The 26,478-nt window shown below is 40.5% G+C and overlaps 1 protein-coding gene across 1 annotated transcript; it reads right to left on the bottom strand.

Moving 5' to 3' along the window:
- On the bottom strand, nt 1-26,478 carry LOC139463903 (uncharacterized). Its single transcript, XM_071245326.1, has 21 exons — nt 26,383-26,478; nt 22,483-22,578; nt 21,422-21,506; nt 19,650-19,796; nt 17,604-17,878; nt 17,115-17,225; nt 16,785-16,926; nt 16,270-16,412; nt 14,886-15,055; nt 14,360-14,491; nt 13,714-13,872; nt 12,007-12,112; nt 10,929-11,105; nt 8,009-8,148; nt 6,683-6,901; nt 5,768-6,020; nt 5,123-5,286; nt 4,641-4,836; nt 2,964-3,125; nt 2,483-2,593; nt 1-1,912 (listed from the first exon to the last, which is right to left on the bottom strand). Exons 2-21 carry the CDS (start codon nt 22,573-22,575, stop codon nt 1,796-1,798), a joined length of 3,102 nt encoding a protein of 1,033 aa, XP_071101427.1. The 5' UTR covers nt 22,576-22,578; nt 26,383-26,478; the 3' UTR covers nt 1-1,795.

Raw genomic sequence — 26,478 nt, 5'->3', positions numbered from 1 at the left:
CGCCCACGACTATATTTGCTAATATATTGGCTAGTGAACAATCTCAATTAGCACCCCTTCCGATTGATCAATGTACACACGACTTATTTATTCGTGTAAAATACGCACTCGTGTGTTATATGCACCCTTAATTATGGGCAATTAAATCCAGGAAAAATATATCTGTCGTATATAAACATTTCAGGCTGTCAGCATAAACCAAAATAATATTCTGATAAGAGCCCGCTATGTCTAATTTTGAGAGCGACCTGGGCGCTTATAACGTCGAATACGGTATTACGAGTTATGTCCCTTCTCTGCCTCTCCTATGGACCAATCAGATTCCACCTTTAGTATCACTCGCATTTGCTTCAAACAAAACGGTGACGCCCTGTCAGAACAATCTGATTGATAATCAAGATCTATGTTGTGATAAAACGCGTCTTACATCGCGAAGTGCATCAAATCATGTAAGCATCTTGATTATAAACATGAAAAGATGTGGAAAATATCTGTTGACAACGAGTTGGTGGTGCACATGCTTTGCAAATCCTGCAATTGACCAAAATCTGCACGACAGTTTACAATCCAGATTTCTATTTCTGAGTGCGATTTTGATTTGACTATGCATAGACTCGTTAGTCCAGCCAAACTGGACTACATAACTCCATAATACCAGCCTAGTTTGGCAAGGGTGGAAACTGGACTTTTAAAGTCAGTTAACTCACTTGCCTCGGAAAGATGGTAAATTGAGGTGAATTCAAGATATTATGTTCACTTAGGTCTGTTCCTCTGTTTATTTATAAATGTCAGGATATTTGTTGATGATAATGTGTATTTCCCTATGAGTGAGTGAGTTGGGTTTAACGCCGTTTTTAACAGTATTCCAGTCATATCACTGCGTGTCAGCTTAATGTGGGAGGAAAGCCTGAAGTGATGCAGGTCTCAGACGTTTACCACTTCGGTGAAACCCACGAGCACAGGTATGGTGCTGACAAACCTAGAAACATAATCGGGGCGAACCAGGATTTCGAACCCACAATCATAGGTTTCTGGCGTGCCCAAGGGACGCAACTCCGCACAGCGAATCGCGGCACCTTTGACGACTGGGCCACCCGTGCCCCCATATTTCCCTATGAAGAATAAATGAGCCATGTAATGGTTCATCTGTCCTTTGCATTATGAAGCCGTAATCGTTTGAAATCCCACACCATGTCTTGCTGAAATATATCCAGCAGGCTGGCTGAGAAGTGTGCTAGAAATTGAGCAAGCTGAAGTTGACTCCGACTTCTTCTACAGTGTAGGGATGCTAATGTGCTGCCAGCTGAAAGACTGGATAATGCACTGCTCCATAGCGCACAATTCATTCTGCTTAATGAAACCATTACAGAGAACACTTGCTATTCCATTCAGCCCTTGTAGTTGTACTTGTCAACTATTTGACCCTCCTCCACAAACTTGAACCTGCATAACAAGACCTGATAACATCCTCAAGGACAGGCGTCCTTCATACCAATTTTCGCACTGAAGAGGTTCACCATCAGTCTGGAACAGAGCTCATTGTCTTCCACATTGCCATAAGGAATATTACAGACATCTTCGTGTACACAAGACCATTTAAATAAGTATACACATAGTTTTCATCATTGTATCAAAGAGTCATCTTTCATGAAACTATAATTAATGCGCGATCAATGCTAACATCAAGGTGGACATATCATTTGGAGTATTAAATTGGATAAAGCTTGTAAGTCACCCACAGGTCAAAGACACTGATGGATGCTAAGGTCACATTGAGGTGAAGGTCACTTTGTGTCTATAGTTTCTTCTTCCTGTCTGCGTAAGATCCTGCACTGCTGGGTGATCGTGAGGAGCCCTCACCCGAGTCCTCATGGAATCCGCTGCGCGTGAATACGGTCTGCCGGCCTCGTACCTGGTAAGCACAAAAAAGCCTTTAACTATTTCTCAACTGAAATCTTACAAGGTGAGTGAGGTCTTACCCTTTTGCGTTTCGGCAGTCACTTAAGTGGAACTTGTTTGCAGCAGATATCTCATAGTGTCCCATAAATCAAATCACCCAAGATACAGAATATATGATGCATGAAACAAAAAGTTCCATTTTAAAAAATAGAAATCAAAAGGCCAAATACATATGAGTGAGAGAAACATATCCGTTTCAGCTTAGCCTGGTTAATCTCAGTTGTGTCTGATTGTTGAATTACCCCTCTCTGCATTACCACCCCCTGCAAGAACAAAAGTTGAGTGTACTTCTCATTAACATTGCAACTTAACTTGAGCGATTTTTGTATGCAATAGATCTTGGCCAAGTCAAGGCCAAGCCATCTTTAACCCAATTCCATTTAGCCTCATGAAGCACACTTATCTCAAGCTAACGTCAAGTCAGCCTCAACCCTACCCAAACAAATTCTAAGTAACCATGGTAACCAAAAAGCTGTTGAGTCCACAGCAACCTGCCCAAGTGTTGCCGTGGGGCTGTACCTACCTTGTGAAGGCTGACCTGGGAGCCCATGAAGTTCTCGAGGTCCTTGGCGCCTCGTTCTAGAGCCACCTTCACATCCTTGTCCATGCCGGGGATCGATATGTCCCCAAATACCTGTGCACAGATCACAGTAGAAATATACCAGGGGGTAACTGGTTTTCAAAAACTTGACACAGGGCAAGCGTTCATCATTTTCACACTTGTCCCCAATTTCAAATGAAACAAAATAACTAATAAACACACAAAATGATGATATAGTCAGCTATCTATGGACATCAATGACATGATTTCTCGGGGAGTCAAATCTAAAATGTGAGCATCCTTCAACAAACATGATTTTGTGTTTTCTTAAGAGACCAAGGTAATTTATGGTAAATAGTTTTAAGCTGCAATCAGCAGGGGTTCTTGGGACCTACTTGGCTCCAGAATAGCCAGAGATTGAAGATGTAATGAGGTCTGGTAATGTTGAAGTGAAGCTGCCTACCTCTACTATGGCCCCATCAGGCAGACGCAGGAAGTGTCGGTACAGCTCACGGAGGCCGTCTAGGTGGATGGTGTGGATAGCGACGTGGGTGGTGATCTCTTTCCTGTTCTCCTTCTTCACCCGCACCTCCTCCCCACTCTCATCCCAGATGTTCTCCTCCAGCTGGAGAAACCAAGGCACGTGACTTACATACGTCTTCAACAGAATTCACCTGCACCATTCTAATCACGGAAATCTGATTGTTGCTGTTTATTGCTTAATATGGTCTATGAAATGACATCTTCCCGTGGCAAGAGAGTTAACTGACTTTAAAAGTCCAGTTTCCACCCTTGCCGTACAAGGTTGGAATTCCTGGGCTCGATCGTAGCACCACCAGAGGCTATTATCAGTTATGTCCCTTCTAAGCCTCTCCTATGGACCAATCAGATTCCACCTATCGTATCACTTGCATTTGCTTCACACAAAATGGTGGCGCCCAGTCAGGTTGATCTGATCGACAGTCAAGGTCTATATTGAGATAAAACGGGTCTTACATCACGAAATGCATCAAATCACGTGAGCACCTTGATTAAAGACATAAAAAAAATTGGAAAGTATCTGCTGACAACAAGTTGGTGGTGCACATGCTTTTTAAATCCTGCAATCGACCAAAATCTGCACGACAGTTTACGAACCGGATTTCTATTTCTGTGCTCGATTTTGATTGGACTATGCATAGACGCGTTAGTCCAGCCAAAATGTAACTCCATGATACCAGCCTAGTTTGGCAAAGGTGGAAACTGGACTTTTATAGATGATGAAATGATGTAAATGAAACAATACAATCTAATCCTCCAATCTATTTCTCTAAACTTTTCAGAGATATCAATTCCCTGCCAGATGGAACCTTCCTCACCCACCTGTTACGCCTGCTATTCCCCACCCCACTTTTTACCCCTGCCTGTCCTCACCCACCTGTTACCCCTGCTATTCCCCTCCCCACCTGTTACCCCTGCCTGTCCTCACCCACCTGTTACCCCTGCTATTCCCCACCCCACCTGTTACCCCTGCCTGTCCTCACCCACCTGTTACCCCTCCTATTGACCCACCCCACCTGTTACCCCTGCCTGTCCTCACCCACCTGTTACCCCTGCCCCTCCTCACCCCACCTGTTACCCCTGCCTGTCCTCACCCACCTGTTACCCCTGCTATTCCCCACCCCACCAGTTACCCCTGCCTGTCCTCACCCCACCAGTTACCCCTGCCCCTCCCCACCCCACCAGTTACCCTTGCCCCTCCCACCCCACCAGTTACCCCTGCCCCTCCTCACCCCACCTGTTACCCCTGCCTGTTATCACCCACCTGTTACCCCTGATATTCCCACCCCACCAGTTACCCCTGCCTGTCCTCACCCCACCAGTTACCCCTGCCCCTCTCCACCCCACCAGTTACCCCTGCCCCTCCTCACCCCACTAGTTTCCCCTGCCCCTCCTCACCCCACCTGTTACCCCTGCCTGTCCTCACCCCACCTGTTACCCCTGCTATTCCCCACCCCACCAGTTACCCCTGCCCCTCCTCACCACACCAGTTACCCCTGCCCCTCCTCACCCCATCAGTTACCCCTGCCTGTCCTCACCCAACTGTTACCCCTGCCCCTCCTCATCCCACCAGGTACCATTACTCTTGTTGTATACTCACATCTTCTTCCTCCCAGACATAGTCATAAACTGCCACTTTGCGTCTCTCTCCTTCCTCCCCCCGCCACTGCTCAGCTTTCCTACAGATGTAGTGGAGCTCCTGGTTGGATAGTTCCAGGTCATAGGGCACGAAGAAGTGTTCCTCATCCCCATGGAGACGCCAGAAGATGTCCAGCATACGACCATTGTTGTGCAGTCTTAAAGTAAATGATAGGCCTTAGTAGATGGATGCAAACAAAATGTCAACATAAGTATCAATGTAGAACTGAACATCTGTGCTAAATATCTCTCACCTTCCATGTAGATCTGGCCTGTCCAGTGGGCTTTGTATATGATCACAATAAGACAGGGAATGCAATACAAATCTAAAATCATGTGAAGTTAATTGCCAGAGGTCCAGACCAAGTTCATATCCAGAGCAAGTTCTGAAAATCCATGGTATATCATCACTGCTGACAAAATGAAGTTGACTTCCCTACCTACCTGAGGAAGTACATGTAGAGGATGGATCCAGCCATGAAGCTGGTGAAGATGTACAGGAAGACGGTGATGAAGATGCCCGCCAGGCCAGACCCCTGGGCTCTGTAGAAGTGCCAGTACAGCTTGGCAGCATCAGCTATTGGCTCAGTGCTGTCATTGTTGTAGGTCTGGGGACAGAATGAGACATTATCTCCAAAGAGTTTGGATAAAGAGGCTTCTCACACTAAAACCTCACTGGTGTAACCAACAGGTGTATCATCTTGACACTGCCTAAAGGTTAATTGTAAATGCACCTCAAAGGCCTGGACACATTTTGAGAAAGTCATTCACAAATTACCAAAGTAAGAACTATATCAGAGAAGTATGCTTAAGCGTCCCCTATAGTTACCTCATCACACAGGGGAGCTGGTACTTCTACGGCAAAACTTAATCACCTGTTCCCAAAACACCTGATGTTATGACTGTAAGTTTCATTGATTGAGATATGAACGATAGAATAAGCTGCAAACTAAATGACTGATGTTTACATAATAATTTCATGATACTATTATGAATCGAAATCTGCATTTGAATGCTTGCCTGTGTAATCAAATCTATGTTAAGCCAGTCATACCTTATGTGTTAGCTACACAATATCTACCAACCCACCTGCATACAACAGTCGACAATTAGAGTCAAGAGAGGGTCGAGGAACGTGAAGAGGCCGAAGCAGATGACAAACTTCGAGCAGAGGTCGGGGAAGATGGAGAAGATCTTGGGTGAGATCCAGGCAAACAGCACCAGCAGGCAGAAGACAAGGATGTTGATCAACGGCCCGAAGAACACCACCGCGATCTCCTCTCTGGCTCGCAGCAGGGTGGCCTGGTAGTTCAGCTTCACAGTGTAGGGCAGGAACTCAAATCTGGGGGCAAGAAACAGGATAGCTGACTTGTTGATGGGAATATATGGGAGTTGGTGAGTAATCCAGGAGAAGCATTAGCTGCTTGGTGTTGTCATGTTGTGAGGAACTCAGATACAGATTCAGTTGAGAGACCTTTGTTGTCAGTAATGATACGAGGGGAATGATTTCTCTGTATGATATTTCAAACATTTCCTTCAGGTCAGTGTTCGAAATAGACATAGGCTGACAGATTTGTTCTCGGCTGATAGTTTTATATTTCAGCAGTAGAGTTCAGTAGTTAATTTAAGTAATATTATGTGATAAACATAACTTTCATATTTATAAACAGTAGGATTACACCTTTCAAATGGTGTACGACATGAAGTAGCAAAGATGTTTTACAGGCTGATAATTTCCGGATAAATGTAGGCTTCATCTATCACCACAGCGTCTCTGGGAACACGGCATGATGGCAGTAAAAGCTTCTGGTTGTCTGGTTGTGCTTTGTGACTTTTATGGCAAGAGTATGTCTCCAAAATATATTCTGCTGGGTGATCACAACTGATTCACTGACTACTCTCGTGTAATGAATTGTTTTGTGCCTCTGTATCACAAGCTCAATAGTGAAAGGTTTTGTCCAAGTGTCCCTCCCTGACATTTGTTCAGCTGCTCCCGACACTCACTTGTTAATGGGGATGGAGATGGCGCTGAGGAAGAGCCACTGGCCGACGTAATGGAGCGTCATCCTCAGGAAGAAGACCAGGATGAACATCAACATCATGCCCCAGAACTCCCGGCTCCGCCATTGGGATAGACCCAGCTCCGCCAGGAACTGTCGGCGTATGTAGCCGAACTTCTCACGTCCATTCTGGGCCAGGCGACCCTTGCCGCTGAATGGGGGTCTACAAGAGGAAGAAGTAGGAGTGTGGTAATTAATTGATATGATGACTAATACAATACAACACCATTCTTTGTTATTACCATATTTGAATTCTCAAAGTGTCAAAAAAATACTAACATATGAAAAGTATAAAAAAGATTGTAAGCAATATAATAACTATGTCAAATCCACCTGAACTATTACGGCTGTAGTGATTATTCAAACATTTGGTGTATACTCTGTGCTATGATACAAATATACATGAGGTTGACATGTGGTAGTGAAATGTATTATAACTGCCGCCATGTACAAGAGGTACCAAGCAAATGTTACACTAATTAACTTGAATCCACTGAACATTACATGGCGTTGGATTTCTTTTCATTCTCTTGGATGATGGTGTTTTCATGTATCGTATTGTGCATCACATAGCAACCTTACTGCTGACATGTATGAGATCGGGACAGTACAGTCTAGTCGTAGTCCCACTCACTGTACACTATGTATCAGATCGCGACAGTACAGTCTAGTCGTAGTCCCACTCACTGTACACTATGTATCAGATCGCGACAGTACAGCCTAGTCGTGGTCCCACTCACTGTACACTATGTATCAGATCGCGACAGTACAGTCTAGTCGTAGTCCCACTCACTGTACACTATGTATCAGATCGCGACAGTACAGTCTAGTCGTAGTCCCACTCACTGTACACTATGTATCAGATCGCGACAGTACAGTCTAGTCGTAGTCCCACTCACTGTACACTATGTATCAGATCGCGACAGTACAGTCTAGTCGTAGTCCCACTCACTGTACACTATGTATCAGATCGCGACAGTACAGTCTAGTCGTAGTCCCACTCACTGTACACTATGTATCAGATCGCGACAGTACAGTCTAGTCGTGGTCCCACTCACTGTACACTATGTATCAGATCGCGACAGTACAGTCTAGTCGTGGTCCCACTCACTGTACACTATGTATCAGATCGCGACAGTACAGTCTAGTCGTAGTCCCATCCACTGTACACTATGTATCAGATCGCGACAGTACAGTCTAGTCGTAGTCCCACTCACTGTACACTATGTATCAGATCGCGACAGTACAGTCTAGTCGTAGTCCCACTCACTGTACACGGAAGGTATGCTGCTCCAACTGTTCCACGTGGGTGAGCTTCTTCTTCTTGTTGCGAGGGGCCAGGACTGGTGTCTTGGGCAACAGCGAGAACATCTTCCTGTAGTACATGTCTGTCGGGTTGTTCAGGTAGCGCTGTAAGGAAATATTCAAATCAGATCCCCTTGTTCGTATTGTTGCATTTCAAATCATTGCACGGTGAAACTTCCCTGACTTGTGCCTCGTCAATCACAGTCAATTCAGATTTCCGCTTTACGATGCCTCAGTTTTCCCCTGATATGATGCCTCTCTGTGTGACGGTCGGGCAATCCCTTCATCTGTCGTGTCAGGCAAACCGAGTGAACTGACCAACCAATAGAAGGAATGTATTTTCATGAGCCAATCAGACGTCAGCTTTCCAAAATAATTTGGCTTCGATTCTTTACAACCTCTAGCTAGAAGTATCAATGTTAAGAGAAGAAAACACTGATGCAAATATAGCCTACCTTTAAAAGTGCCATGTTTTGGAATTAAATGCCATCACGCTCACAACTCAGTGTAATAATATGTCCACAACAATATAACAATGCAGCCTATTTTATATTCCATTCAGAACTGCCCACTTATGTTCAAGTTACAGAAATCAGATGTGCTCCTCTGAATGCTTCGGTCATTCACACTGAGAATATAAAAGCCTCTAAGTTACCTGCTTGAGTTCACTGACACGACCTCTTATGGATGTGTCCTCAGGACTTCACCCAGAGAGTAGGGCTAGGACGAGTCCAAATTTACTACCCGGGTACCCACCCCACTAGTACCCGACCCTACCTAGGTACCCGCTGTAGGTCTCCAGAGATAGGTCCAAATGTCCGACTGGCAAAATGTATTTAGATACATGTAATGCATAAACTAAAGTTGACTGAAGTTTTATCTTTATTCATACATAAAGTCAGAAAGAATGTGTGCATAGTCAAAAAGAAATGCAAACATTAGTCACTTATGGTGTAACTATAGAGTTCTAGATAATCTTTTTTCATTAAACAATATAACACGTGACTAACCACTGGTACGGGTAGTCCTGTGCGTACCCGGGTCCTACTCAGTACCCACCCGACCCAAGTACCCCTCCCAGCCCTACCACAGAAGTATCATAATGGTCTAACGAATCTGATTTTATTGAGATTCCAACTTAATGAACTCACTATATTATTAATGTAACTTAATGACACAATTATTAATGTAACTTTATGACACAGACAGTATCCTTTTTAGCTTTAATACTGAAATATTGATACCGTATATCGCTGTGTATAAGGCGAGTTGTTCATACCTCAAAGTAGGGGGCTTTCAAGTGGGGTTGTCTTATACACAGGCTTGAAGAGTTTTGATGTTTTTCCCCCCAACACAGACATAACTGTGAGTACTGGTATGTAACACCGGAAATACTATGTCAACAATGAAGTACGCAAACTAATCATGTAATTACATTGTCTGGTCATAAAAACAGTTCATTATATATCTGAACTTACCTTTGTAATCTATTTTATTAATTTTATTCAAAATTTCATTCAATATCGTTTATTTTCATTTCCGCAAAATCGTATGTGAAGTGATCGGAAAATCACACAACTCACCATTATTTACAGCAACCATGGTCAAATTACCGCTATTGACGTCCTGGAACGAACTTTAGTGGATAGAGAATAGATATGTATATCATAAATGCCATACTTTGACTTGCTGAAAGTCATATTTATTGTAGTTTGACTATTATTTGTCAACATAAAGTTTTCACTATCATGAGTGCGGAAGCATCGGCGGTGATTGGTCAAATTGTTCCATGCGAAAATAGCGATCAGCTGTACCAAAGTGCAAGGCTTATGGTTATAACTTTATTTCAAATATAGTAAAATACTACTAAAATAACATGATATTGGAATAAGATTCAATTCTTTCGATTATTGTTTCAAAATTCTTTAAAATTATATTATTGGGTAATTATAAACAAAATCATCAGTAGATTCCGAGAATGTATGTACAGCTGATTGCTAATTCCGGCTAAGTGTATAAGAAAATACATACGGTAATCTTGATCTCTGCATATAAAATAATGCCTATCAGATCAGGAAATACAATTTAATAGGTAAATGATAATGTCTAGCATTTATTTTTATCTCAACTCTTAAATTTGTATTGACCAAGTTTAATTGTTATGATCTGTTCGTTTCCCTGATCTGCAGAAGACAAACACGTTTTTATTGGAAATATAGGGATTATTTATGTGCTGGTGATGTGCTTCATTCCAATTTGCTTTGTAGACGGGGTATATTATAAGGGTAACGCTATTTTTCAGGGTATTATCAGAAGCCCGAGGTCTTCCATTAACTGCCCGACGAAGGAGGGCAGTTGAAAAGACCGAGGGCTTCTGCAAATGATAATGCCCTGAAAAATAGTGTTACCGTTATTATAGCTAAAATGGATGGAATTTGTTATCAAATAAAAAGAAACAACAAAATCGTTTTTATGATAATTCTATCCATTTTAGCTATAAAAATAAGCATTGATTTTAGAGGCTTGTACAGGGGGTCGTCTTATACGTGGGGTTGCTTTATAGACAGCAATATACGGTAACCCAATATATTTTCAATAATCTATAATAACTTCCATAATTTTAATTATAATTTTCTTCATACTGCTTTAACCTTCCAGAACACAGGCTGTACACAATATTGTGTATGTTTCCACACAATCAAAAACCACTTTGCAGTCATAAAAACACATTGCATCTAAATACACCTTTTTCTAAACACAATAGAAAATGTGCATGGAAATAAATATGAAAAAAAAATACGATCAACTGGCCCACATTAATCTTACGCGTTACTTCATCAATAATATAAGCATCTTCTCAGATGGTCCATCCCTGGGGGCCTCACCTTGTAGTACATGCCTGGCATGCCCTTGACCGGCTTGAAGTCGTCCCGCTTCTTGGCATGGTACAGGCTGTCCTCTGACTCGGCATCGCTGTTGGAGTCACTGTCCTCCATCCTCATCTTCTTGTCTTCCCTCTGTATCAGCCGTGACACGATGGTGGTGGGTGGGGTTATCTCGCGCTGCATCACACAGTAAGCTCGCATTTATACATGTGATTGTGACTGCGGACTGCATAGAAGACTATCTCTATTTTCATGATTTACAAAAGGACATAGTCATTGATATCCCCCTCAAATCATCAATACATCAACTAGTTATAATGGTTGTATGTATCAAAAGGCACCAGTTCACCACTACACCTATCTATATGCCAAGTTTGGTGGAGAAATAGTTCACGGTTCGCAAGATCTACTCCCGAAACGAGCACTACTGACCTTTTCAGTCTAAGTCAAAGCTGTTGCCATAGGAACTCGAAAAATAAATGTTAAAAAAATCCTAAACCATCAAAAGGCACCACTTTCCCACTAGACCTATCTTGGTGACAAAATATTGTATGTTTTTAAAGATCTGCTCTGGATGTGACATGGACAGACGCACGAAAGGACAGAGTCCATTTTAAACTCGCCACAAAATTGCTTGCTAGCAGTGGGGGTGGTAGGGGTTAGGGTCATCGTTCATTCATCAAAATATAGATGGGATTTTCAAATTTCTTTTACTCATTGGGGTCCATTATAATAATCATTTTCCAAAGGGGAATGGGGAGAAAACTTTAACCAAAAGTCCTCCCACCAGCCCTGAAGTTAATGTTACATAATCTACTGCATGTTGTCATTACAGTATCCGTCGTGACACAATGGACTGGGTCATGTCACAACAATTTTCTTGTTCACTTGATAAAATACACAAATATTTTAACCAAAAGAATGTCCTTTCAAATCTATTACTCACTGAGATCCATAACTATATTAAGTTATTATCATCAAAAAGGAACACTTTAACCACAAGCCTTACCACCCTCCCACCATTTTGTTTGTAAGATGTCTTCGAGATACTTTTACATAATGTACTACATGTTGTTACCTTCTTGCCCTTTTCTGAGAGCCTCACTTTGGTTGTGGCAGCCACAGAATGGTTTGTGGTGTCAAGGTCACTGGAGGTGTTTCCCATCAGGCTTGGCTGGGAGTTTCTGTGAGTAGAAGACAGAAAGTGATTATCTGTACAATGTGTACCAAATATTAGGAGGTGTCAATACATCAGGGCTCGAAAATTTCTTAAACCCAACTTGTCCTTCACTTCAGGGCAAGAAGATATTATTTTGTACTTGTCATGCAATATTTTCAGTCGCCTCATTAAGTTGTATATATCAAGGCCGTAGTTAACTTTGTTTGACAGGGGGGGGGGGGCAAATATTTGTACAAGTATCACTTGTCCCCAACTTTATTCAAATAAAACTGTTTTCTATAAAAATTTATTACCATTTTCTGTAATTTACGCTTGAGATGAGGATATTAACAACAAGCAGTACAAAATAATTCACAGTCACTGCCATCTACATTCATCTACGCCCATTCAAAGTCACTCAGCCATGAACATTTCGTTTTGGTATTTTACAGTCATACTGGGTTTTTTTAAATAAATTCATTTTCTTGGCTGTGTGGTAAGCAAATCATGTCAACCTCGCCATTCCCGATAAAAAACAGCCATTATCCTCACAAAATCATTCACTTTTGCTTTGACATTTGAGAATCAGTAACAAGTTACTTACAACAAAAATAATAAACATAATTGTCTCCCTTTAAAAATGTTTCATGACCTGATGTGCAAACGCACTTTTTGTGGACATTTTCTTTGACAGAAAGTTGCCAAGTATGCCGTCTATTTCTGATGTAAGTGACATGTAGTTTGTTATTATTACTACGAACTTACAAGAAATGAAAACATATTTTAGTTTCGAATTTTATCCTGCATATTTTATTGAAAATGATTAGAGATAAATTTGACACAATAGAAATATATGTAATCGCCCAGTAGGACGAGTGTTTCTTCACTTCATTCTCACCCTGCACATGCTGCCACTCATCAATACGAGCAGATGAGTGGAGTTTTCAAACCCTGAATGCAAATCATGAGATAAAGACCATTCTAATTTACATTTGCTTACACTTGAAAAGATTTGTTGGATGATAAAAGAGGATTAGTGTGGTATTACCACCAGTACACCAAGCATGCAAAGGAATATTTTCGTGTATACCAGCTATACCTTGTTATAGATCTGGTTAGACAAAGTTCTCTTTGTTATAGATCTGGTTAGACAAAGTTCTCTTTGTTATAGATCTGGTTAGACAAAGTTCTCTTTGTTATAGATCTGGTTAGACAAAGTTCTCTTTGTCAAATGCTCCAGTGCAAACTACAGTTATCTTTTTTATTTCAACATAACAAAAATTTATGAGATCACTTTTGAAAAGTATCAGTTTGCAATTATATTTCAATTGTCACAAAAATCTTCATGAAACAATTAATAAAAAGTAATGAGTGAGTAAATATTGTTTAGTATTGTTTAATACCACATTCAGCAATACTCCAGACAGTGATTGATATCATGAGCAACGATCCATGCCGTCAGGGTACGAAAACATGCAATCAACAAGTCAATGAGACTGACCACCTGATCCATTAAGTCACCATGTATGACAAGCATAGGTTGCTAGGGGCTATTCAAACTCGGAATCCCCACAGGAACTCTTTAAATGTACATATTGACTGATCCTGTGATGGCCCTGTACGTACTGCTGGCTTCTGTCGGAGGCCATGTCGCTGGTGGAGCCTGGCACCGGCTCCTCCCCATCCTTGTTCTCCTCCCAGCCGGTGCGGATACGGTCGGGATACCCGGTGATGCCGGACGTGAACTGCAGCTCCACCTCATACTCCTTCTGTCCTGCCATGTATCTGAAACACAGGACATAAGCACACACCTAATATTCGTGCCTGGAGAGTGTTTAATGTTCAACAATCTAAGTCACAGCATATAGAGTTGTGGAACCAGGTTGAAGCCAATTAAAAACCTGGCTGGAAGTAGCAATGGTATGTAAGGACCTACAGATGCTTTTTACCACAATAGACAACGGGATATCCAAGATACTTACTATCGAAGCTACCTTGCTCATTTTTGACAAAAGAAACCCGTTTTTTCAGTATATTGTTAAAACAAACATTTCTAAAATACCTGTATCCCCATGACAGTTACACATCTTCAATTACTTAGATGACATATACTAAAACATTTTGTCACATTGTTAATTGAATCCTCGCTAAACTATATGGCATAACATTAGGACAGACATCTCTGATGAGTATTAGAACTATATGGTAACAATAACTGTGTTATAAACATACGAAATCTAGGTTGGCCTGGATAATAGAAGGCTTTACCAACCTGGGGAGTTTGACGATCTCGAAATACAGATTGCTCATCCAGTGATCAAGGTCAGAGGCCATTAGCTCCTCAATCTTTTCATGTTTGTCGATGTTAGGGTCCATCTCACCTCTCAGGAATGGACACTGGTACCTGGACAAACAAAACAGTGAGTGAATGGGAGGTATACCTTATCTCTGTGTTATCTGCAATACATAACCCATACAGAACACAAACATTCCTTCCATGGTTCTCCCTTTTCAGTCCAAGCCATGTTGCTCATAAATGTGTATACATATCTACAACATCATGGCACAACTTCCATTTTTTGGCATTTGTCATTCCCCGATTACATTCGTTATTGAGAATTCAGAAGCCACATAGCTCACAAGCAGCAAAATCTTATCGGAAAACAAAATCTTAATTGTAACCTGTTATTAGTACAAAACAGGAAAATCGTGAAGGCATTCTGGTGAGTTGATGTATGCATGAACTTGATGATCAAAACTCACCTCTAATTAACAACCGTGATACTTGTTGTACTTACTTGCCCTCAATGATGTCGAACTGGCCATCACAGATGGGGAAGACCCCCCAGGAGATAACCCGGTCAGTGGGGACAACTGACCCCCGCAACAGGAACAGCTCAAACACCAGCGCCATCCCTGGCCTCAGTGAAGGCTTGGAGGGCAGCACAGTGAACACACTTTGGTCAATCTGAACAGCAGGGGGATTTTATCAACATTGGAAATTTCCTACACAACATATAAACTCTTAATTTATCATCCAAAACTGGCTCCCACAGGAGATATCGCTTGGATGAGATCAAGCAATATCTAACAATAGTTATTGCTGCAATGAAATTGCATCACAACGCTTTGCAGACCATTGTCACGTCACTGGTTACCATGACGTCACAATGAAATGACATCACTAATGGCTCTGTTACTGAAGCTGTTAGCAGTACCTTTTACACTGAAGACACTGCTAATTACTGTCTCCAAACTGAAAAAGTTGGAAGAATGATGTTGGACGATAAATAAAAACTCACCCTCGTGTCTCATGATACCAAATATATCAACACTCGTTGATAAAAGTGGCAAATATCCTCGGCAAGCCTCACAATCAACTCGTGTTGATATATTTGATATCAAAAGACACTCAGGTGAGATTCTCTATATCTATTACAGAATTTCTGCACGTACATATTTATATTAACAGCTAAAACTTTGCGGAAATGATTTTTTTTCCTCAAAAATATATATGTCATCCATAGAGAAACAGAATTTCAATATATAAAATCCCAGGAAAAATATTTTACCAATAAAACAAACTTCAATTTAGAATATTGCAGATTCATAAGACCTTATATTCCTAGAGAACAACAGAAAATAGGAAACAAAAAATATGTCAATCTGATAACAGACTGGGCTTAAATGACCTTATATGAAAATAGGAACGGAGCTATTTCAATAGCTAAAAGAAACTTCAACATGCTAAAAACTTTCCTATTTTTTAAAGTTGAAGTTTAAGACTTTCATTTGTTGTACAAGTTATTGGTAACATTATTTTCATCCATGTGTTCTAAATACTGTCTTTCCTCTGATATTGTGTTATCTCTAAAGTCTTCTATCCAAAGATTCTGTTTTCATCTAAATATTCAATTTTAGTGAAAACTTAATCAGGGTATCATGAACTGTCTCCCAGGCCCTAGAGCAGAAATATAAACATGAATCCAACTCAAGTCTAGAATGACTTAACAAGTCTAGATTGCCTCAGCTCTAGGACATTAAGCATTGTATTTAGCTCCATTTGGATTTTATTTTCTACATTGTAGATTTATATTTCTAAATAAGATGACAGTTTTTCTGGGACTAAATGTTAGTCTTAACTGAAATCCTTACTGAAAACCTTACTGACAGAAGACATACCTTCATCTCAACATTGTGGAAGTTTCCCTCGTGGAAGATCGGGAGGGAGGCCCCACCCCACTGCTGTCCCTTCATCTTTGACCAGCGGAGAGAGTGACCACCCATGCGGTTGTACAGCGACACCATCAGGACGTAGCGGCCAGCTGAAGCAGCACAATCACCCCATGTCACCAAACCCTCACAACATATCTACTTCCATACTGTATTCAGGGGTATTAACAATAAAGAACAACAATCGTGTATGTGAATGTTGTTTATCGTGGCAATCAGCATTATTCCATCTAATCACACCAGGCTGTAAATAATCAAGTTTTGACCAGGAAACCAGTGACTGAAAGCATGAGCAACTATCCACACCATCAGGGAATATGACGTGCAATCTGTCAAGTCATAAAGCCTGACCTACTGGACCATGTCAGTAGACTTTCATGACAAGCAAAGACGTGTTGATGTACTGGGGACCAATTCCATCCCTGAGTCCCCACAGTACAAGAAAACCAAGATGGCTGCCTCACCTGGCAGTTTGTCCTTGACCCCTCGCAGACACTTAAGTTTGATCTGTATTGGCTGTGGTGTGTTGTTCCAGTCCACCTTCCATCGCCGACCTCGGCTTCCTCCGTACTGACCATCAGCCAACATCAGGTCACCATAGAATGTCTACAATTTTCAACAGGAAGATTGTCATATCCAATGTGAGACTAAGTAAATCAACAGGGATACAATATTTTTAAACTTACTTTAGCAAATTATGCAAGAAAAGTAGATTCCAAACTGGTAAAGTATTGGGAAGAAATCAGTGAAGGACGAATCAAGCTTGAAGTAGACAAAAATGGTTTCCGGCTCACCCTGACTTCTGCCTTCCTGTCCTCCAGGCGGCTGATGAGCTGACTCTCCGAGCGGCGGAAGGCCTTGTGGAGCCGATCCAGTAGCAGCTTCTCCCTCTGCTTCATCAACTCCTGCAACACCACACATCAGTACATCAGTACATCATCACACATCAGTACATCATCACAAATCAGTTCCTCATCACACACATCAGTACATCATCACACACATCAGTACATCATCACACACATCAGTACATCAACACACATCAGTACATCAACATCCCTCGGTGTTAGAACCATCACCAAAACATTGAGCCAAATTGTAATAAAGAAGTTGTTCATCCCTATATCCTTTCCTTACTTAGAACTCCAACTCCTAAATGCCTCATCATCTCCCATCTGGTTTACAATGGACCTGTTTGCCACACAACCTAAAGTATCAGTGAGTTCCTGTGTAAAGCAGGCACCAGTATTTCAACAAGTTGATCTACAAGACATCATACTGACCTCCCTGCGTGCAATGTCCTCTCTCTTCTCCTTGGTAACCTTGGCGACCCGAGTCTTGGCCTCCTCCTCCCTATGCAGCAGTTTTTCCTGCTGTTTGCGTGCCCGCAGCGCCTCCTGCTCCAGGTACCGCACATGCTCGTCCCGGAGCCGCCGCTCCTCCTCCTGCACCTCCTCTAGGGAGATGGAGCCCAGCATCACCACGTCATCACGGACCTCGTCCTCAAACTGACGCAGGTATGGATCCACCTCACCCTTCTCCATCTCCAGACGAAGCTCTGAAATGTAAAGGAGACATAGTACAATACCACAGTTAGGAACAAAACTGGATATATAGGAGCTGGGTGGCTCCTAGAATGTGAGTGCAATAGTGAATGTTTTAAGCTGCAGTCAGCAATAATCCAGCTGTAGCCAAACCAACAAAACCAGTGGTTGATAGCATGAGCAACAATCAATGTCATAAGGGCACAATGTTTCACAGTCTCACAGGTCAAACACTATCACTACACAATCCTATTTACAGACTTCTTAGGGGCAGAGGGGTAGCCTTGTGTGTTAAGTGTTCGCTTGTCATGCCCAAGACCCGGGTTCAATTCCCCACATGGGTACAATGTGTGAAGCCCATTTCTGGTGTCCCTCGCCATGATATTGCTAGAATATTGCTAAAAGCGGCATAAAACCATACTCACTCACTTAATCACTACTCAGCTCTTATGTCATACATGGTTTACTGGGGACCTACAGATGCAAGATTAGTGTTTAAAAAGTGGCCTATATTCTATAAATAGTGTACTTCAATATCAATTCTTCATGATGTTGTACTTACTTTTTTCTATTAGGAACATTCAGGGGCTTGTGGTGTAACAAGACCATGGAGTACCGGCAGTGATGATGGCCACCAACACACCTTGGTTGGGCTTGTAGTGTATCAAGACCATGAAGTACCGGGGATGATGACAGTCACCAACACACCTTGGGCTTGTAGTGTAACAAGACCATGAAGTACTGGCAGTGATGACGGTCACCAACACACCTTGGTTGGGCTTGTAGTGTAACAAGACCATGGAGTACTGGCCGTGATGATGGTCACCAACACACCTTGGTTGGGCTTGTAGTGTAACAAGACCATGGAGTACTGGCAGTGATGATGGTCACCAACACACCTTGGTTGGGCTTGTAGTGTAACAAGACCATGGAGTACTGGCAGTGATGATGGTCACTAACACACCTTTGGCTTGTAGTGTAACAAGACCATGGAGTACTGGCAGTGATGATGGTCACCAACACACCTTTGGCTTGTAGTGTAACAAGACCATGGAGTACCGGCAGCGATGACGGCCACCAACACACCTTGGTTGGGCTTGTAGTGTATCAAGACCATGAAGTATGGCAGCGATGACGGCCACAACACACCTTGGTTGGGCTTGTAGTGTATCAAGACCATGAAGTATGGCAGCAATGACGGCCACCAACACACCTTGGTTGGGCTTGTAGTGTATCAAGACCACCAAGTACCGGCCATGATGACGGTCACCAACACACCTTTGGCTTGTAGTGTAACAAGACCATGGAGTACCGGCAGTGATGATGGTCACCAACACACCTTTGGCTTGTAGTGTAACAAGACCATGGAGTACTGGCAGTGATGATGGTCACCAACACACCTTTGGCTTGTAGTGTAACAAGACCATGGAGTACCGGCCATGATGACGGTCACCAACACACCTTTGGCTTGTAGTGTAACAAGACCATGAAGTACCGGCCATGATGACGGTCACCAACACACCTTTGGCTTGTAGTGTATCAAGACCATGAAGTACCGGCCATGATGACGGTCACCAACACACCTTTGGCTTGTAGTGTAACAAGACCATGGAGTACTGGCAGTGATGATGGTCACCAACACACCTTTGGCTTGTAGTGTAACAAGACCATGGAGTATGGCAGTGATGACAGTCACCAACAGACCTTCGCTGTATGTGTGCTGAAACTCACCTACTAGTCTTACGTGGCTCTGAAATAGATTATTATGTCTTTTCAACATCTCACCTGATATCTTCTCATAGTTAGGGATGTGCTCTGGTCTGATGAACAAGTTAGGTGGTTGTCGTTTTGTCTCGAGCTCTGTGTCCCCATTCTCCAGAGTGTCCATGAGGTTGTACAGATCAGGGAGCGTATCATCCTCAGGGAGTGGCTCTGTAACACAAGATACAAATCAGGGAGCGTATCATCCTCAGGGAGTGGCTCTGTAACACAAGATACAGATCAGGGAGGGTATCATCCTCTGGGAGTGGCTCTGTAACACAAGATACTAATCAGGGAGCGTATCATCCTCAGGGAGTGGCTCTGTAACACAAGATACAAATCAGGGAGCATATCATCCTCAAGGAGTGGCTCTGTAACACAAGATACAAATCAGGGAGGGTATCATCCTCAGGGAGTGGCTCTGTAACACAAGATACAAATCAGGGAGGGTATCATCCTCAGGGAGTGGCTCTGTAACACAAGATACAAATCAGGGAGGGTATCATCCTCAGGGAGTGGCTCTGTAACACAAGATACAAATCAGGGAGGGTATTATCCTCAGGGAGTGGCTCTGTAACACAAGATACAAATCAGGGAGGGTATCATCCTCAGGGAGTGGCTCTGTAACACAAGATACAAATCAGGGAGGGTATCATCCTCAGGGAGTGGCTCTGTAACACAAGATACAGATCATGTAGGAGTTGTTACACCAAATACAATGTAGTGTAGGAGTTATTACACCAAATACAATGTAGTGTAGGAGTTGTTACACCAAATACAATGTAGTGTAGGAGTTGTTACACCAAATACAACATAGTGTAGGAGTTGTTACACCAAATACAATGTAGTGTAGGAGTTGTTACACCAAATACAATGTAGTGTAGGAGTTGTTACACCAAATACAATGTAGTGTAGGAGTTGTTACACCAAATACAATGTCATGTAGGAGTTGTTACACCAAATACAATGTCATGTAGGAGTTGTTACACCAAATACAATGTAGTGTAGGAGTTGTTACACCAAATACAATGTAGTGTAGGAGTTGTTACACCAAATACAATATAGTGTAGGAGTTGTTACACCAAATACAATGTAGTGTAGGAGTTGTTACACCAAATACAATGTAGTGTAGGAGTTGTTACACCAAATACAATGTAGTGTAGGAGTTGTTACACCAAATACAATGTAGTGTAGGAGTTGTTACACCAAATACAATGTCATGTAGGAGTTGTTACACCAAATACAATGTCATGTAGGAGTTGTTACACCAAATACAATGTAGTGTAGGAGTTGTTACACCAAATACTATGTCATGTAGGAGTTGTTACACCAAATACAATGTAGTGTAGGAGTTGTTACACCAAATACAATGTCATGTAGGAGTTGTTACACCAAATACAATGTCATGTAGGAGTTGTTACACCAAACACAATGTAGTGTAGGAGTTGTTACACAAATACAATGTAGTGTAGGAGTTGTTACACCAAATACAATGTAGTGTAGGAGTTGTTACACCAAATACAATGTCATGTAGGAGTTGTTACACCAAATACAATGTAGTGTAGGAGTTGTTACACCAAATACAATGTAGTGTAGGAGTTGTTACACCAAATACTATGTCATGTAGGAGTTGTTACACCAAATACAATGTAGTGTAGGAGTTGTTACACCAAATACAATGTAGTGTAAGAGTTGTTACACCAAATACAATGTAGTGTAGGAGTTGTTACACCAAACACAATGTAGTGTAGGAGTTATTACAAGCAGCATTATTCCAAAGAAACTTATTAGCTCACCAAATGTGAATTCTTCATCTTCAAAGTCAATTCCATAGTCCTTGGGGTCAACTTCAAGCATCTCTGTGGTTTCTGTTTCCTTCCTCTGAAACAGGAAAGAATAAGTCACCTAGTATAGACTACCACTGAAAATATAAGAGTAATTCCTCATCATGACGACATTACAGAATAGTAGATAACATTTTATGTTAAAAAGTCTTGATGTCCACAATCACAAAATCACAAAACATAAAACAAAAATGATTTGGGCCCGGTATCACAAGATGATCTTAGCTCTAGGGAAATGCAATGCCAAGGCACGTACGGTGTTAACCATCTTTATGCACTTTGTGGAATGGAGCCCTTGAATGAAGATCATAAAATATTTACAAGAGGAGATAAACTATCATAACGTGAACTTATTCAAAACGTCATAATTGGTACTAAGATACTATTGTAGCAAATAAAAAGAGACGGTCATAATCATGACAAAAAGGCACATGAGTTTGTTTTCCAGTTTTATGAATAACTCTCCTCAGAATAATGCTTACTAATCGATAAAAATACTGTTTCAATGAAAGTATGTTTTCTTGGCAAACATTTTTGCTTGAAGTTTTGATAACACTGTTATCATATGCATGCTTATATGAAGATTTCTGATGATCAAATCAATCCTGACAACATTTGTCTTATTTTGCCACCTGACTCCTGGCACACCAGGAAACTCTGCCAGACAAGATGCTCTGTTTCTAAACATCACAACCTACAGTGAAAGTAGATAAATGTTTTACTTAATCAATGGACCCATGAAGATACTGGTTAGACTTGTCATCAGCAATCCATGCTTGTCGTAAGAGGCGACTAACGGGATCGGGTGGTCAGGTTCGTTGACTTGGTTGATGCATGTCTTTGTATCCCAATTGTGTAGATCAATGTTCATGACATAAATCACTGAATTGTCTGGACTATACTTGATTATTTACAGACTGCCATCATATTGTGGTAATATTGCTGAATGCAGCATTAAACAACAAACTTAATCAGTGGCAAGGTTCAACAGTAGGGTAAAGCAATGCACTCACTGTTTCAGTAATTGTGATGACTGTTTCTTCACCAGTAGCCTCCCCTGATTCTTCCGGCCCAGCCTCTGGCTGGGGGAATGTCTCTTTTTCCATAATCTGAAAATTACAAAATGTTTTAAAGTAATCTGTGAACACGGGGAAAGACACCTCTTTAACAAAAAGCAATAAAAAATGTACAAAGAGACAACTATATCAAATAACTGGCCTCAACGTTAAACAATTGTTTACAGGGAGCCAATGTGAAATTCAAGAAGTCAGGTGAAAAATTAAGGAGCCAAACTTCAAGTTGGTTGGTTGGTTGTTTAACGCCGCACTCAGCAATATTCCAGCTATATGATGCCGGCCTGTAAATAAATTATAATCGAGGCTGGACCAGACAATCCAGGGATTGATATCATGAGCATCGATCCACACAATTGGGATCGATCACCTGCATCAACCAAGTCAGCGAGTCTGACCTCCCAATCCCATTAGTCGCCTCTTACGACAAGCATTGTCGCCTTTTATGGCAATGATGGGTTGCTGAAAACCTATTCTACCCTGGATCTTCATGGGTATCACCTCAAGATTATAGTCAGTACTGTATAATATTGTCTAAACATATCTAATCTGCCTAACTTTATCAATACCGTTTCCTACCTTTGGTATGACAAGCATTGTTGTTGTAAATACTTGACAAGATTATTGATCAATTTTTACCTCACAATATCCATGGTGATTTTTAGTTGATAACTATTGATTAATGAATTGTATTTCTGTCTCTAATAGTAAACAGTTACTAATATCAGGTCGTCGGCTTGATTTTTCCACGTAGCAAAATGGTGACTGCTAAAAACATTATTGGTTGCCAAGTGGAAATTTCAATCGCCATGGTGACCAAATTAGTTGCAACTTTGAAGCCTGCAATACCAATCAGTGGTTATTCATTGTTTGATTTATCAAATGTTCTTCATTAATTATACATGACGTATACCATATTACCTCTAATAAACATGGAACTGAAAAAAAAGTCACACAAAAGACAAATTGAAAGAATTGAGACTAAATCTCATTTATACTCTGTATCATAAAAATGAACCCCATTTAGAAACCATATAATATATTATCCCTAACGTATGGCGATAAATATTTTGAGGGCTTATTATCACCAAGTCCTTTCAGACAAAGTATATTGCTTTGGGTTTTGCCCTGTTTCTTTACTGAAATTATTAAAATAAGGTCTGGTGTGGTCATTGAACAATCAATAGGCAGCCAGTGACAATAACTAGGACAGTACTGACATTAAAACAAGCATCTTTGAGTTGGGAATAGTCTTGTAAAGATGTGAATCATGTAGGGTTGTTTTTAAAATACAATTAAAACATACGGACTCAACGTTTTTTAAATATTCAAATGATAAAACATTATCTTATCTCAGAACATGTACTGGTGTCATCATAAAATATTTTCAACAATTTGACATCAAAAAGTGATTTTTGAAATATCTTGACTTTCTTTTCTATAATCCAAAAACATTACAAAAGTTTCCCCAAAATTGTGTATTGGGATACATAATATCTCCATAACAAAACCGATGCAACGTACACTCTGTGTGTGTGTGTGTGTGTGTGTGTGTGTGTGTGTGTGTGTGTGTGTGTGTGTGAGTGTGACCTTGATGTATCATGTTACCTCATTTATAATGTTATGTCTTGTTTGTTTAAATTGCCTGCGTCCACATGGCAGGGATCAATGTTTGCCTGGTATCAAGTCTCAAGAGTCAAAAGTAATTACTGTAACTGGTAAGCATAGTGCGTGGTGGAAGTATTGATATTACTGAAATACACTGCTGACTTGGACCAATGCCAGCACTGAGAGGTATGTCCTCAGTGTCCCAAATGTGATTACTTTATACACGTTGCTGGGCCACTTAGTAATTATCAATACTCAGAAATGGATAATTAAGTGAAACATTCTTGTAACCACACTGTGCTGTGAAATGCGCTCTTTTTTCAAATTACAAGATTGTTCTCAGAAAGTTAACACTTATTACGCACAGATATTATTGAGTAGTGCCTTATGACAATGATAGTTAAAGACAACAAGGGTAAACTCTGCGAGCATGGTGACTCATTATGATTCTAAAATTGACTTAAAGAAGACAGAGGAGGTCATGTATATAAAATATATTTTCTTTAATAAATCTGAATACAAGTGCATTCAAAATAATTAAAACAAGAAGGCAAAGCCGTCAATATCAACCCGACCAATTTAGCCACCTATCAAAACATGTGACCTATTTTAATCCACAATCCATGCTGGGTTGTATGATATATGATATCAGATGTGCTTACAAAGTCAGATCAATAAATCTTCAAAGGTTTATCAATTATGCTCCACAATATGAAACCCTAATGCAATAATGCCAGAGCATTGAAAAAACTTGTCCATAAAAAATTATCAACAACATGAACAGTTACATAGTAATAAATAGGGGGGTCACGATAAATCGAAATATTGATATATTGCTATTAAAGTAAAAAAATCAGTTTCTGATCAACAGTATTGATTTCAGTTAGGAATATCCATAGTTTCGATTGTATTTACCATATCAATAAAATACATGCAATGCTGTTCAATTTTTTTTTTCTTTTGATCATGAGTAGTTGTAATTTACAGATGGTAATGTGGAAGTTTCTTTTTCTTAAACTATAAGGGTGAAGAAAAAACAAATCAGTCATACCTCAAACTTCAAAGTGAACTTCAGTTCCAAGGTTTAATTCAACTCTAAAATCCATCTAAATTGATAGACCAAAAACTATCGATATTTATCGCAATAGTTGCTTGCAATATCAATAGTTATCGCAATAGTTTCTTTCAATATCAATAGTTATCGCAATAGTGATTTCCAGACCAATAGTCACCCCTTGAAATAAATACAAATACCTGTACACAGCCAATATAATTTTCTTATTACATGACCTACTGTGAAAAATGAACAATATTTTACACATGTAAATTTAGAAGGAAATGTTTGAATGCTAAAATCAAATGAAATCCACCTTATTGACTCATCGATAATCAATTTAACAGTGTTACACATATCAGACACTGATTCCAACATACATATTCAATTCCATAATGAATAAAGATATTTCTACCTATTTAGTATTTCAGTTTTTAGTATTTAACATACCTGTTCAAGTTAATTGTACATTTGAATCATTCTTTTTTATCACACACTTATATAACACAACAAAACCTCATAGACACAGTCATGTTGGAAGTACATAATAGCCATTTCTGACAATACAATGGCCACATCTGTCACAGAGAGTGTACATGATGAATAAATGTCTCCTATTTATTGCATTATTTGTTGTTTATTATTTGCATATCACTTCAAGCATAAGCGTTTCTATTCTTTAACAGTTCATTTATGTAATACATTATCCTAAATTGATGTAGTTCATGTTATGAAAACTTAATGGTGACAAAATCATGAAAAAAAATTTCACATTCCTAACATATGACATCTTAAACTTATTTATATATTATGTAGATTTTCAGCATTGTTCATGCCGGCAATAACAATAATGTAGAAATATTTAATGATTAATAAATATTTTATTGCATTAGTTAAATAAAGTACCGTTATCGTTAAAAAGGCGACATGTAATAAACATTTAATAACATTTAGAGTGAAATGGGCCGTTAGACTATGAGCGTTGTAACAAAACGATATGCCACAGCAAATTTCACTCTTTCTATTTTGTTGACAAGACCCGGATTTCTCAGCTCGATTCTTGGCCTACTCAGGCTACGGCCCCGTACTGTACAAATACTGTTATAAATAATACGCATTTGTTAGCCGTTAGAAATTAAGTTTACCACAAAGAGCACTCTGTATGTGTTTTTACTTACTCAAGCTTATCACTGGGTACGCTTCAAAAGAATGTTGGTCCCTGAAAGTTGTAGTCGCTCTGTAAATCCACGACAAGGAAACGCCATTCAAGCGAC

Source organism: Haliotis cracherodii, unplaced genomic scaffold, assembly GCF_022045235.1.
Source record: "Haliotis cracherodii isolate W230 unplaced genomic scaffold, xgHalCrac1.p SCAF_1, whole genome shotgun sequence".
NCBI classification, from domain to species: Eukaryota; Metazoa; Mollusca; class Gastropoda; order Lepetellida; family Haliotidae; genus Haliotis; species Haliotis cracherodii.
The sequence above is the reverse complement of the archived record's forward strand: the minus strand, read 5'-3'. Positions and strand labels throughout refer to the sequence as shown.